Source organism: Podarcis erhardii, assembly GCF_964252035.2.
Source record: "Podarcis erhardii genome assembly, chromosome: 2".
NCBI lineage: Eukaryota > Metazoa > Chordata > Lepidosauria > Squamata > Lacertidae > Podarcis > Podarcis erhardii.
The window spans coordinates 118,920,584-118,934,366 of NC_138498.1; the positions used below are offsets into that span (position 1 = coordinate 118,920,584).

The window sequence follows — 13,783 nt, forward strand, 5'->3', positions numbered from 1 at the left end:
ACGGCGTTTCCGTGCGCTGCTCTGGTTCGCCAGAAGCGGCTTAGTCATGCTAGCCACATGACCTGGAAGCTGTACGCTGGCTCCCTCGGCCAGTAAAGCGAGATGAGCGCCGCAACCCCAGAGTTGGTCACGACTGGACCTAATGGTCAGGGGTCCCTTTACCTTTACTATTGACAATGGTGCTATTAAAGAATTGAAGGCAATCTAGTTTGAAGCACAGCCAATTCTTTTGTGGGTTATCGGGCAGCTGTTGTAAGATTTGGGTTGTAGGAAAAAGGATGGAGAAGGCATCTGTCTGTATGTCTATCTGTCAATCTATCTAAATATCTATCATCTATATCTATCTATCTATCTATCTATCTATCTATCTATCTATCTATATCTATCATCTATCTATCTATCTATCTATCTATCTATCTATCTATCTATCTATCATCTATCTATCTATCTATCTATCATCTATCTATCATCTATCTATCATCTATTTACTTTTGGCCTGGTGTTTCAGTTAAATGCTGACCCCCGCCTTGGTTTTATGGGTCCTTGCCTGGTCACCCTGAGCAACTTGGAATTTCACCCAGGTGAGCGAGGAGACTGTCAAAAGAGGACGCCATGCTTGGTCCTCCTCCAGTAGCACATTGTGCTTCTTTGCACAGCAGGCGAATGACTCTTGCTTCCCGCTTTGCAGACGGTTGGACTAGATGTCCCTTCCAAATGCAGCTCTGTGAATCTGGGACTATACTGCAGTCTGTTGGCAAAGGGACCCTATGCCTTTGCCGCTGGAAGAACACAAGTACTGCCTGCCTGTTCTGTTACGATATGGATGCAATGCAGCTGCAAAGTGCTAGCTTGAAAAGTAAACAAGATGGGAATGTTGGGACTGTCCGTGGGAAACAGAGGGATAGTCAGCTCACAGTGCGAAGCACCGGAATTAGCTCAGAGTGTAATATGAGCTCTTCTGTTTGTTCCTGTCCCGTAAGTACAGGAAGTGTTTGTCTCTACACTGCTGGAGTTTGAAGAGAGCAGTCATGTTTTTTGTAACGCTGCAAAGACAGAAATAAAGGCATGTAAATACGTTTCTGTCTATCTCTTTCCCCTGCCAGGGGGCAGGGAAGCGGGGGGGGGTGTTCTCACGTTTGAGAAGAATCGCCTTTAGAGACCTTGCCTGCGTCTTGCTGGGGAATGCAGCCAGGGAGGTCAACAGGGAATCATGCCGGGTGCCTGGGAGTGTTGCCAGTTCCTCCTGATATGGGCTTGATATCCCGACATGTTCATTCCTGGGCCCAATTCAAGATGCTCACTTTAAAGCCCTAAATGCCATAGGCCCCCAATATCTGAGAGTGCCTCCTTCCCGAAACCCTCTCGGGTTTTAAGATCAGCAGAGAGGACCTTGAGGTATAGTTTTGCCTCCGTCAGAAGTTCGGGGATGGTGGCAGCCCAGCAGAGGGCATTCTTTGTGGCAGCCCCCAAGTTGTGGAATTCCCTCCCAGCAGAAGTGCATCTGGTACCTTCATTGCAGCTTTTGGCGAATGAATACACCATTTTTTCCCTGGACTGTGACACCAGAAGTGTGTGTAGGCTGGCTAATATATCGTCCAAAACCAGTTTGAAGTCCATATTGTGATACAGTGGTACCTCGGGTTACAGACGCTTCAGGTTACAGACTCCGCTAACCCCAAAATAGTACCTCGGGTTAAGAACTTTACTTCAGGATGAGAACAGAAATTGCTCAGCCACAGCGTGGCAGCAGGAGGCCCCATTAGCTAAAGTGGTACCTCTGGTTAAGAACAGTTTCAGGTTAAGAACAGACCTCCAGAACAAATTAAGTTCTTAACCCGAGGTACCACTGTATCAGTTTCATAGATTTTGACCTGGCAATATATTGTGAATCATGATATGTGTTAGGGCTGAGCGATATAACCTCCAAAACCAGTTTGGAGTCCATATCGTGATATTGGTTTCATAGGTTTTTACCTGGCAATATATTGCAAACCATGGCATGCTCTGCAAAAACGTGGGAAAATTGTGAAGCCAGCCACTGCATCCCCATGGCTCCATCCTTATTCCAGACATTGTGATATATCGGAATATCGTGATGTTTAGCTGGTGATATATCACAAAGTTGAAAGCCAGATATAGCCCAGCTCTACTATTTGCCGCTACGTAGTTCCAAACATAGGGACGCGGGTGGCGCTGTGGGTAAAAGCCTCAGCGCCTAGGGCTTGCCGATCGTCAGGTCGGCGGTTCGAATCCCCGCGGCGGGGTGCGCTCCTGCTGCTCGGTCCCAGCGCCTGCCAACCTAGCAGTTCGAAAGCACCCCCGGGTGCAAGTAGATAAATAGGGACCGCTTACTGGCGGGAAGGTAAACGGCGTTTCCATGTGCTGCGCTGGCTCGCCAGATGCAGCTTGTCACGCTGGCCACGTGACCCGGAAGTGTCTCTGGACAGCGCTGGCCCCCGGCCTCTTGAGATGGGCGCACCAACCCCAGAGTCTGTCAAGACTGGCCCGTACGGGCAGGGGTACCTTTACCTTTACTTGGTTCCAAACATTGTGATAGATCGGTATATCGCGGTGCTGAAAAGCAGATATTGACCCAAACTGAGTGTGAGGGCCCACCCTGTTTCCAGGGCCCACCGTATTCCTGCAGTGGTGATGTGCTTTAACTATCTTTAATACAATATATTGCAAACCAATAAGAAGAAGTGTGCATGCACACGAAAGCTCATACCAAGAACTGACTTAGTTGGTCTTTAAGGTGCTACTGGAAGGAATTTGTTTTGTTTTATCTTTAATACAGAATTTAAAATTGTAATCTCCCCTGCTGGCAAAGAAGAGTGGGGAAGAAATGTCACACCAGATGGATGCCCCAGCAGGAACCCCCCCCCCAGCTCAACCTGAGTGCAACTTTCCCCATTCTGACAGGGGCAAGGGGATATTGCAGAGCTGGGGAAAATGGCAAAAGGGGCAGCCGGAATGATTCAGGGAGGTCCTAGAGGCCTCCCACCTCCTTCCCCAAACCTAGTTAGTGCTTCCCCAGCTTTGGGAAGGAAGTGGGAGGCTTCTAGGACCCTGGCCCTTCAAATAACCAGCTTTGGGAAGGCAGCATGAGGGCTGGTGTGGGTGTGGAGTCCCTGTTGTGTTCAGTGGGGCTTCCAGCCAACTGGGTTTAGCAGGGGTTGGGGACCGGAGGCAGACAATGGGCCAGATCCTTCTCTCTTTCCCCACAGGCCATGTAGACAGGTGGACAGGCTAATCCTCTCATAGCACCTTGACCCATTTTTGCACAGCACAATGTACCAAAGCCTCAACTCTCTGCCCTCTTGTTGCTTTATGAAAGGGCCACGACTCAACCTTCCCCACACTTGGCGTCATGCATGACATACGGGGAGCAAGCGAGCATGGCTTGGCCAGACAGGGAGGCCTGGTGGCCACAGTGGCCCGGAGTGCCTTCCATCAGCTTAGGCTGGTGGCCCAGCTACGCCCCTATCTGGACAAGGAACCTACCCAGACCCTGAGATCAGCTTCTGAGGCCCTCCTTCGTCTCTCAGCTCCTCAAGAGGTTTGGAGGGTGGCAAGGCGAGAATGGGGCCTTCTCTGCAGTGGCTTCCCATCTGTGGAATGATCTCCCCAGGAAAGTTCGCCTGGCACCTTCATTGTACACCTTTAGGTGCCAGGCAAAAACGTCTCTTTTTAACCAGGCCTTTGGTTGATCTGATTTACATCCTATGCCCTTTTAAAATGTGTTTTTTTGTCGGTGGGTGGGGGGGCTACTGGGTTGTTCTTTTTATTTTTATTATGTATTCTGTGGTTTTATTTCTTGATTTTATTCTGTGAACCACCCTGAGACCCCCAGGTATAGGGTGGTATATAAATTCTAATAATAATAATAATAATAATAATAATAATAATAATAATAATAATCGAACCTTTCCCCTCCGCAAGGGGACTGTTGGCGAACATTCCATAACATCAGGACAATGCTTGCTACCAACTCCCTTATTTCTCCTCGCGGCGAATAAAGCCAACCCTCATGTGAATGTTTACTTCATTCAGGATTTATTTTGCAGCCACCGCCACCAAGACAGGATAGGCGGTTGGTCACAGGAAAGCATTCTACCTACCCCACCTTGTAAAAAATCCACTGCCTTTCCGTAAAGTCCCATTTCCAAAGGACACATCTCCCCACCCCCATGAAAGATTCCTTGCTCAGACCATAAGAAGTTCAGCACAAGCAAAACGAGCAGGAGTAACCCCTTACATGGAAGGTGCCCGGGGCACTTTCCCAGAATTCCAGTGGTTCTTTAGTCTGTTTTGGACATGGGGAGAAGGGGGGAAAGAGAGCCACTGCTGTGAATCCCACTCAAGCCCCACTCGCTCGACCCCCTCTTTTGGCTTCCGAGTCACCTCCAAATATCATTTGTACGCATATAAACTTTCAAACCTATCTTGGCACAAATGATGACTAGAAACTTGCTTTGATTTTTTTAAAAAACCAAACTCATCAACAGGAGGCAGAATTCTTTGTCAGATCCCAATTTCGGCAGATACATTGGGCAAAAGTTAGTAGTCCACAAACACAAAGTAATAAGTATACTCGGGAGATTGGCTGAGTTAGTCACTTGTGGAAAACGGCAGCGAAAAGCCGTTTTCGTAAAACGTCCATGCTAGTTGCTCGGGGCGTGTTAAGAATCGGTACCAAGCAAACAGGCTTTTTTCACAAACAAGGCAGATTATAAGCCAGGGGCAGAGCTTGAGGGCAGAGGTCCAGGGCCTACTCAGCAGAAGGAGCAGAGGAAAAGGCCTTCAAACACAGCAGGACTGGCTCGCCACATTTTGAAGTAATGCACTTTGCCATTTACAAAACAAAAACCGGAAAGTCCCATCGTGTCAAATTACCTCGCGCTATAAGTAGCCCCACTCGGTGTGGAGAAGGACACACATATGCCCCACCCTTACGTCCTTCTGCGTAGCGATCCTTTGAGCCGCTTCCGCCGCTTCCTCCTTCGCGGGAAGTCCAATCTCGGCCAGGCTGAAGCCTTTCCCGCCCTCCAAGTGCTGCGGGTACAGTTTCTGCCTCGTGTGCCGCCTCTCGTGGGTGCTGCAGTGTGACCTCTGGCTGAAGCCCTTGCCGCAGTCCAGGCACTTGAAGGGCTTCTCCCCCGTGTGGGTCCTCCGGTGGCGGACCAGATCCGAGCGGTGGCGGAACGTCTTCCCGCAGTCCGAGCAGTTGTAGGGCCTCTCCTTGGCGTGCATCCGCTGGTGGCGGCCTAGGAGCGAGGGCTCGCTGAACTTCCGCCCGCAATCCGGACAGCGGTAGGGCTTGTCGCTGGCCGTATGGGTCCTCTTGTGCACCACCAGGTTTGAGCTGTCGCTGAACCCTTTGCCGCAGTACGAGCACTTGTAGGGCTTCTCGCCCGTGTGGGTCCTCCGGTGGCGGACCAGGTAAGAGTTCTGGCAGAAGCTCTTGCCGCAGTCCAAGCACTGATACAGCTTCTTCTCTGAGTGGATTCTCCGGTGTGCGATGAGGTTGGAGCGGTCGCTGAAGCTTCTCCCGCAGTGCAGGCACTGGAAAGGTTTTTCCCCCGTGTGGGTTCTCCGGTGTTTAAGGAGGTCAGAGCTCCGGCCAAACGCTTTCCCGCACTCGGTGCACACTTTCCTCCTCCGGTCCTTGTGGATCCTCTCTTGAGCTGCAAGGTCGCCGAGTTTTGGGACAACTCCCGGACAGGCTACCGGTTTGCACTCCCCGTCTCCCAAGGGGACGTCGTGTGGATTCTCTGATTTGTGTTGGTTTTCAAAGGAGCCCAACTGCTCAGGACATAGGAAAGGGTTCTCTCCGTACGACCCGGAAGGCCCAGTTTTCTCAGAACATCTCATCCGAGGTTTCTCTTCTTCATTCTCGCTCGCCCACCCATCGCCTGCTGGGAATTAAGAGAAGGGAGAGACACATCGGTCATTCCTTGCAAATAAGAGAACTGAATGATGAACTGATTTCTTTATACAACCTAAGGAGAGACTGGGCTGCTGGGCCAAGCCAATGACCCATCTCATCCAGCATAAACGTTCACAGATGCAGGACAGATAAAATAACTTCTCCACGCGGCACACAGTTCATCTTTGGAACTTGGTTTCACAGGAGGAAGTGGTGACCACCAACTCAGATGACTTTAGAAGAGGCCTGGTCCTGAACGGGGTAACTGTGCCCTGAAGGACCAGGTGTGCAGTCTGGGAGTGATTTTGGACTCCCAGCCATCCATGGAGGCGCATGTCATGGATGGGCAGCTGTCTACCAGCTCTATCTGGTATGCCGGCTGAGACCATACCTGCCCGTACACTGTCTCTCTGGAGTGATGCATGCGCTGCAATGTGCTCTATGTGGGGCTACCTTTGAAGGTGACCCGGCAACTGCAACTAATCCAGAATGCGGCAGCTAGACTGGTGACAGGGAGTGGCCGCCAAGACCACATACTGTAATACCAGTCCTTGAAAGACCTACATTGGCTCCCGCTACATTTCTGAGCACAATTCAAAATGTTGGTGCTCACTTTTAAAGCTTTTAATGGCCTTGGCCCAGTATACCTGAAGAATATTATTAATAAAATGAAGGTCTTCATTTTTGAAAGGTTCAGCCTGCCATCTTGATTCAAAATGGCGTCCTGTGGTATCCATACACAACACCCTGCTCAAAATTTCGGGTATTTTGTGCAAAATTTGGCTGTGATATCCAAATGTGTCCAGATCAGTAGAGGATAAACAACTTTCCAAAATATATAGTAGAAATAAAATATATTTTATTTCTCTTCACCCCCATCGTCCAGCCTGGACACTGAGGTCCAGCTCTGAGGGCCTTCTGGCGGTTCCCTCCCTGCAAGAAGTGAGGTTACAGAGAACTAGACAGAGGGCCTTCTCGGTGGTGGCACCCGTCCTGTGAAACTGGGCAAAGGCCTAGGCCGTGTTTTGTCAGAGTACCCTGTTATATTTATTTATGATAGCTTTGATATGCTGTGGGGGTTTTTAACCTCAGGCGATGAAAAACTAACACCCTGCAGGGGTTCCCAAGAAGAGTAAAATACAATAAAAACAAGAGACTATAATAAAACAGTTAGAATGTGATCAGTAAAAGAGAACTACCATTGCAAATTAAAAGCAAGGCTTTTTTTTGTTTTTTAAGAAGGCTTCATAACTCACCAAAAGAGCAGGGGTGGGAAATGTGGCCCTCTGCGCACCTTTAACTGGCCCTTGGAACCTTCCAGAGACCACACCCCCTGCACAGGCAGGAGGAATACTTACCCATCGAGCTGCCATCGCTGTCCTGCTTTGCTTCCCTGTACAGCTGCCACAGTCCCGCGTCTGATGGAGCCTGCTCCGCCTTGGGCATTTCCTGAAAAGGCTTTGAGATCTAGAACCACAAGGGAGAACAAAGAAGGTTTGCGGAAGATGCAAGGCAGACTAAAGGAAAGGTTTCTTCACACAGAGAGCAGAGTTAAACTGCGGAACTCCCTGCCACAAGGAGGAGGAGCGGCCACCAACTTGGCTGGCATTAAAATAGGATTCTAAAACAAATTCTTCACATGTTGAATGTGTAATTCCCGGGAAATCATTTCTGGTGATGGTGTGTGTGTGTGTGTATGTGTGTCTCTGTGCTGTCTGTCTGCATCCTAACATATACATAGCGCTGAAAGGTAAGTCAGGTCACATGCAGTCCATATGAGATTTTAACATAACATTTAGTGAATTTTCTGATGTTGACCATCCTTTTGAAGCAGAAGGCAATGCGTCTGGAGAAAGGAGGGACTGAAGGTTTGAGTTGCTGCAACTCCAATAAATTCTTGACCTCCGTTGGGCCCTGTTCCTGCAGGAAGACACATGTTTGTATTTCAGGCAGATGCTCCCAATCCAGGACTAATTCCGGATGCAGATGCTGTAGGAGTCACAGTTGTGTTAATCACCTGCACAGAGGTCAAAAATTTATTAGAGTTGGCTGTTATGTGAACAGTGAATACACTGAAACAGAATTGAGAGAAAATCCTCCGGTAAAACCAGATTTTTCTAAGCTCCAGAGGACTATTTTGTCATCTAACCCCAGGGTCACAAGATTCCACATTAATTGGGAGGACAACACTGAAAAACTGACAGATGCAGAGAGCAGCAACCCAAACCTTCAGTCGCTCTTTTCTACAGACGCACTGCCTTCTGCTTCAAAAGGATGGTCAACATCAGAAAATTCACTAAATGTTATGTTAGAATCTCATATGGACTGCATGTGACAAGACTTACCTTTCAGCGCTATGTACCGTAGATTCCGGCATATTAGGCGACTGGGCGTATAAGACGACCCCCCAAATTGGCAGCTGCCAATTGGGGGAGTTGGTTTATATGCCCAGTGTTATACATGGCAGTTTCGCTGGGCAGCGGCAGTGGGTGGCGGGCTCCACGCCGGGAGGAAGCTGCCTGGTGAAGCTGCCCAGCGATGCTAAGCTGGCTTCACCGGGCGGCTTCCTCCTGGCGCGGAACCTGTTGCCCACTGCCGCTGCCCAGCGAACCCATACCCGGCGTATAAGATGACCCCCAACTTTTTGGAGGATTTTCCGGGGTTAAAAAGTCATCTTATACGCTCGTAAAGGTCCGTATAGTTAAAGCTATGGTTTTCCCAGTAGTGATGTATGGAAGTGAGAGCTGGACCATCAAGAAGGCTGATCGCCAAAGAATGAATGCTTTTGAATTAAGGTGCTGGAGGAGACTCTTGAGAGTCCCATGGACTGCAAGAAGATCCAACCTCTCCATTCTTAAGGAAATCAGCCCTGAGTGCTCACTGGAAGGACAGATCCTGAAGCTGAGGCTCCAATACTTTGACCACCTCATGAGAAGAGAAGAAGACTCCCTGGAAAAGACCCTGATGCTGAGAAAGATGGAGGGGACGAGATGGTGGGACAGTGTTCTCGAAGCTACCAGCATGAGTCTGACCAAAGTGCGGGAGGCAGTGGAAGACAGGAGTGTCTGGCGTGCTCTGCTCCATGGGGTCACGAAGAGTCGGACACGACTAAACGACTAAACAACAAATACGTTGGAATCTATGATGTTAGGATGTAGACAGACTTAAAATAGGATTCGGCAGATTGAGAGAGGAGATGGCTGTCGATGGCTACTATGAGCCACAATGGCTATGCTCTCTCCCCGCTGGGGTTAGGGGCCCTGCTTCTGCCACCCTCCAAAGTCCTGAGGGACGGAAAGCTGCCTCACCTGCTGCTCCCACCTCTTGGGCTCCCGGGGCCTCCTCAGGAAGCCCTCAGCCAGGGCCACCGCCTGGGCGCAGGTCTCCGGCCCCCATTCCCTCACCCAACTCTGGATCTCGGGCGGCAGGATGGTCAGGAACTGCTCCAGGATCAGCAGCTCCAGGATCTGCTCCTTGGTGTGCCGCTCGGGCTCCAGCCACTGGCGGCACAGTTCCCGCAGCCGGACGCAGACCTCGCGGGGCCCCTCGGCCTCCCGGTAGCCGAACTGCCGGAAGCGCCGGCGCTGGGACTCGGCGCTGACCAGGCCCGGCCTCGAGCTCTCGGCCTTTAACTTCCCGCTGGCGCCGTCGCCCCTGTCTCTGCCTTCCGGAGGGTGTTGGGGGGCTGCCTGCGGCTCTACCGAGAAGGGCCGGGCCGCCCAGTCCCCTCGGGGCCACATCCACGCATCGGCGGCTCCCTCAAAGGCCTTGCTGCTCTCCTCCCACGCCGCGGGCAGCTGCGGGTTGCCCCAGCCTGGGTGCGGGGACTGAACCGCCTTCAGGAACTCCTGCCAGGGACCGTCCCAGCTCTGCGGGATTCCGTCGCCCGGCTCCTGCTTCACTTGTTGCGACGCCGGCCATCGCAGGAGCTCTGCCGCCATGCTGGCCGGAACGGTTTTCCTGGCTCTTTTGTTGACGTCCTTGTCGGGTTTGGGGCCTGCTGCGTCGTCTTCCTCCTCGTCCGTTCTCTCTCCGGGCCGAGGCCCTTGCTCAATCACTGGCTGGTAGGGAAGGGCTAAGGGCATCGCGGCGCCACTTCCCACGGCGGCCATCTTCTCCCTCTCTTGGCCTAGAAATGTTAAGAACGCAACAAAATCACCTCTCCAGATCAGGCCTAGCTGAGCCCGGTTCTCGGTTTCCTACCATGAGCAGCCTGACTACCTCGGAAGGTGGCAGGCTCTCTTTAAAGCAGGGGTTGGAGGGCCATTTGTCAGGGGTTCTTTAGCTGTGGTTCCTGCGTTCCTGGGGGTTTGGCTAGCTGACTTTTGGGGGTCCCTTTAACTCAACAATTCTATGCTAGTAATAAAAAAGAACAATAAGAAGCCTAATGGAGCTGGACATAGAAAGCTGCTTTATATACAATTACACTATGGCAGCAGCTCACCTGTGTTTCAGGTGCGGCCTTCCCAGCCGTATTTGGACATGCCAGGGATTTAACCTGGAACCTTACGCAAGCAAGGCAGAATCTCTAGCCATTCCTCCTTCTCCAGCATCTACAAATAATAAAACTACAGAGTTGGAGAGGGCCCAGAGTCATCTAGTCCAACCCCCTGCAATGAATGCAATTTCGGACACAGAGACTTTCCTGTTAAGATTATCATAGCTACTGGTGATCTAAAACCCTGTCCACCTTGGAAAACAGATTTAATTTAAGGAAGAACTTTGAGTTGCTAACTATTATTATTGTCACTGATTTATTCATCATCGCCTTCTGAACCACCCTCTCATGGTGATTTATATACAGTGGTACCTCGGGTTACATACCCTTCAGGTTACATATGCTTCAGGTTACAGACTCCGCTAACCCAGAAATATTACCTTGGGTTAAGAACTTTGCTTCAGGATGCGAACAGAAATCGTGCAGCGGCAGCGGGAGGCCCCATTAGCTAAAGTGGTGCTTCAGGTTAAGAACAGTTTCAGGTTAAGAACAGACCTCCAGAACAAATTAAGTTCTTAACCCGAGGTACTACTGTATAAGGCAATTAAAACAAGTTAAAAACAGATGAAGTTAACAAATAGGTTTATAACAAGACTAAAATCCCTAGCAAAGAAGACACTTGTGGTAAAGACTCCCCTTATCCAGCTGGGAAAACCTGTTGGAATAAAAATGTCTTCCACAGTTCCCCAAAGTACAGATTGACAGGGATGCTATTCCACAGAACAGGGGCAGCCACACTACAGGCCCTGCTCTGAGCTTATGGACAGTGGGCTTCTGAGATCTTTGGAACTTGCAGTGATTTTTTCTCCAGACGGCAGCGATGTGCTGGGTACAGAAGGGATAAGGCGGTCTCTTAAGTTGTGGCAAATGGAAACCGCAAGAAAGTTACCAGCATTTCCATTCTCTGGCAACGCTCCTGTGCTATTAACAGCCTCTCACAGGGTGGGTTCAACAGGTGCAGCTCCTCATCCAGATCACTGGGTGATCAGATGTAAAAGTGACTGTGGGTTCCCTGTTGCAGTTACACATTAGGGGCTGACCGGAACCAGCACAGCTTGCGGAAGGGCAGTGCTTGGCATGTGACCTATGGGTCTCCATGTGCAGCAGTGGCATGAAATGTTACCTTATGATGCCTTCTGTTTCCCTGCTCACTGCAGTCAATACCAAGCTATTTCGTTTTATTGATTTATTAAATTTGTCAGTCGCTTTGTCTTGCCCAGGGCAACCCAAAGCAACTTAAACACTGATTGAAATGGAAGCTGCATGGACCAATGGCCTGATTCTGAAAAAGGCAGCTTCCTCTCTTCCTCAAGGTTAACCGCAGCCATCAAATATATAAAAAAGCAAAACATAAAAGCCAACAGCGATCGAAGCCTCAAAACAAAACTGATCCAACTAAAAGGGGAAGGGAGGAAACAGCTCAGAGGCAGGACAGATGCTCTGCATGCAGAAGGTCCCAGGTAGGGCTGGGAGAGGGTGTCCCCTGCCTGAAACCCTGGAATGCATCAAACTAAGCTCTACTCATAATAGATCCACTCAAATGAATGAACCTAGATTAGTCATGTCTGTTCACTTTAGTGGATCTGCCTTGAGCAAGACTAGAAATGGCACCATGGGAGAGCTGCTGCCAGTCAGTGTAGGCAAGTCTCAGGCAGATGGAGCAACTTGGTATAAGCAGCTTCCTTTGTTCCTTTGCAACTTGTCCCCAAGGAGCGAGAAACAAAATTAAATAAACTTGTCAAAAATCCCCTCTTCTGCACAACGGCTAAAAGACCCAGGAATCTCCCTTTCCTTGAGAAGGTACCTTCTACGGAGTCAGACCACTGGCCCATCAAGCTAAATACTGTCTACACGGACTGGCAGCAGCTCTGGAGGGTTTGGGGGCAAGGGACAACCCTACCTGGAGATGCTGGGGACTGAACCTGGCACCTCCTGCATGCAATACAGATGTTCTACCCCTGAGCTACGCCCCTTTCGGTGAGGATCAACTAGTAACATCTCCGCGCTTCACCTGCTGAACATCTGCCTGCTGCGCTTAAAAAAAGAAGAAGAACAACACACAGAAACCTGATTTGGGAACCTGCGAGAGGAAAATAAGCAGCTAGAGATGGGGGCAAGGTTAGTGACTGAAACAACCCACAAATCCTAACCTGCAAAGGAACATATGCATTTTCAACCCCCACCCCCCACGATCCCTCCGCCCCCCCCCACCCAGGGGACCCCCCCCCCATCTCCCCGCTCCCATTTTCCCAATCTCAAGGCTTTGCTTCTCCTCCTCCTCCTCGCCCGCCCGTCTGCCTTTTGTCCTTCAATGCAGAAGCCCCAGCTTAAGGCTCACCCTTGGAAGGCAGCACCCCCTCCCCCACGTGGGAGGCAGGAGGCGGGGCAGGAAGGAAGGAAGCCAGGAAGAAAGAACCCTTCTCTATGGTTCGCCTTCACTTCCTGCTCCCGTGTTTTTCCCGCGACTTGTCTAGGCCCACGCAGCTCTTTGGCCACCTTAACTCTTTCAGCACCGCTTGGCCTCGCCGGTCTCTCAAAGGAGGGGCAGCGAGTGACGTAGCCCTGCCTTTCCGGTGCATGCGAAAAATCAATAAATCCATTTTTATATGAAAATTTTGCGTTTGATTTTGAACTCATCCTTCCTGAGAGAGGGACGAATAATAAACCTACTGGCCTGACTAATATGTTTTGGATATTGTATGAGCTGCAGGGATGTTGATTTATTGGTTTTTGGTTTTAAATCATCACTTGCTTTTATCTACTATTTATTTCTTTTATCAGCTGCTTGTGATGTGTCAGGTTGTTGCTTTGACGTGTATAACAGTGCTTTGACACCTGTAATGCTCCCCCCCCCATTTTCTGTTTTTTTCTGTTTGTTTTTTAAAAAAGATTAACCTAAAACAAACATGCAGTTGGAAGGGACCCCAGGGATCATATTGTGGGATGCAAAGGTTCAGTCAAGTGCAACATTCTGACCAACAGCCTCCATCTTCTAACCGGTTGCTGTGACAACCAGTTTGTCAGCTGCTGATAGTTTTGAAAGATAACTTCTCAGTTTTAATCACCCCAGGACCAACTTCTTTCTGGTACAGTTTGCTTGTTATGTAAGCTCAGCCGGCCTTCAGGTACAGTTCTGTAAACCAGAATGAATCTGAGAGTAAAATAGTTTCATGTTAACATGAATCAGATTCGTCTATGTACAGTGGTACCTCGAGTCACATACGCTTCAGGTTACAGACTCCGCTAACCCAGAAATAGTGCTTCAGGTTAAGAACGTTGCTTCAGGATGAGAATAGAAATTGTGTAGCAGCGGCGTGGCGACAGAGGGAGGCCCCATTAGCCAAAGTGGTGCTTCA

At 49.9% G+C, this 13,783-nt stretch overlaps 1 protein-coding gene and 1 long non-coding RNA gene across 4 annotated transcripts; both read right to left on the reverse strand.

Moving 5' to 3' along the window:
• Positions 1 to 174: 174 nt before the first annotated feature.
• LOC309337407 lies at positions 175 to 1,940 on the reverse strand. The gene is made up of 3 exons (XR_014154266.1): positions 1,268 to 1,940; positions 490 to 804; positions 175 to 327 (listed from the first exon to the last, which is right to left on the reverse strand). It is a non-coding gene; the product is annotated as an uncharacterized lncRNA (long non-coding RNA).
• A 2,099-nt stretch (positions 1,941 to 4,039) lies between these two features.
• Positions 4,040 to 12,920, reverse strand: LOC309336709 (uncharacterized protein). Of its 3 annotated transcripts, none has more exons than XM_081852912.1 (4): positions 12,766 to 12,920; positions 9,238 to 10,058; positions 7,288 to 7,396; positions 4,040 to 5,918 (listed from the first exon to the last, which is right to left on the reverse strand). In XM_081852912.1, the coding sequence occupies exons 2-4, from the start codon at positions 10,039 to 10,041 to the stop codon at positions 4,903 to 4,905; spliced, it is 1,929 nt and encodes a 642-aa protein (XP_081709038.1). In that variant the 5' UTR covers positions 10,042 to 10,058; positions 12,766 to 12,920; the 3' UTR covers positions 4,040 to 4,902. The 3 variants fall into 3 exon arrangements, with proteins under 3 accessions (XP_081709038.1, XP_081709039.1, XP_081709040.1); XM_081852913.1 differs by lacking the exon at positions 12,766 to 12,920 and adding an exon at positions 12,328 to 12,607; XM_081852914.1 differs by lacking the exon at positions 12,766 to 12,920 and having other exon boundaries at positions 4,040 to 5,915; positions 9,238 to 12,607.
• Between the last annotated feature and the right edge of the window lie 863 nt (positions 12,921 to 13,783).

What these genes read in the sequence shown, in the direction of transcription:
- LOC309336709 (XM_081852912.1), bottom strand. Translation starts at nt 10,041, where the DNA reads ATGGCCGCCGTGGGAAGTGGCGCCGCGATGCCCTTAGCCCTTCCCTAC. An exon ending in CCAAGAGGTGGGAGCAGCAG is followed by an intron (nt 7,397 to 9,237) that starts GTGAGGCAGCTT and finishes TTGTGGTTCTAG; the next exon opens with ATCTCAAAGCCTTTTCAGGA. An exon ending in CAGCGATGGCAGCTCGATGG is followed by an intron (nt 5,919 to 7,287) that starts GTAAGTATTCCT and finishes CTTAATTCCCAG; the next exon opens with CAGGCGATGGGTGGGCGAGC.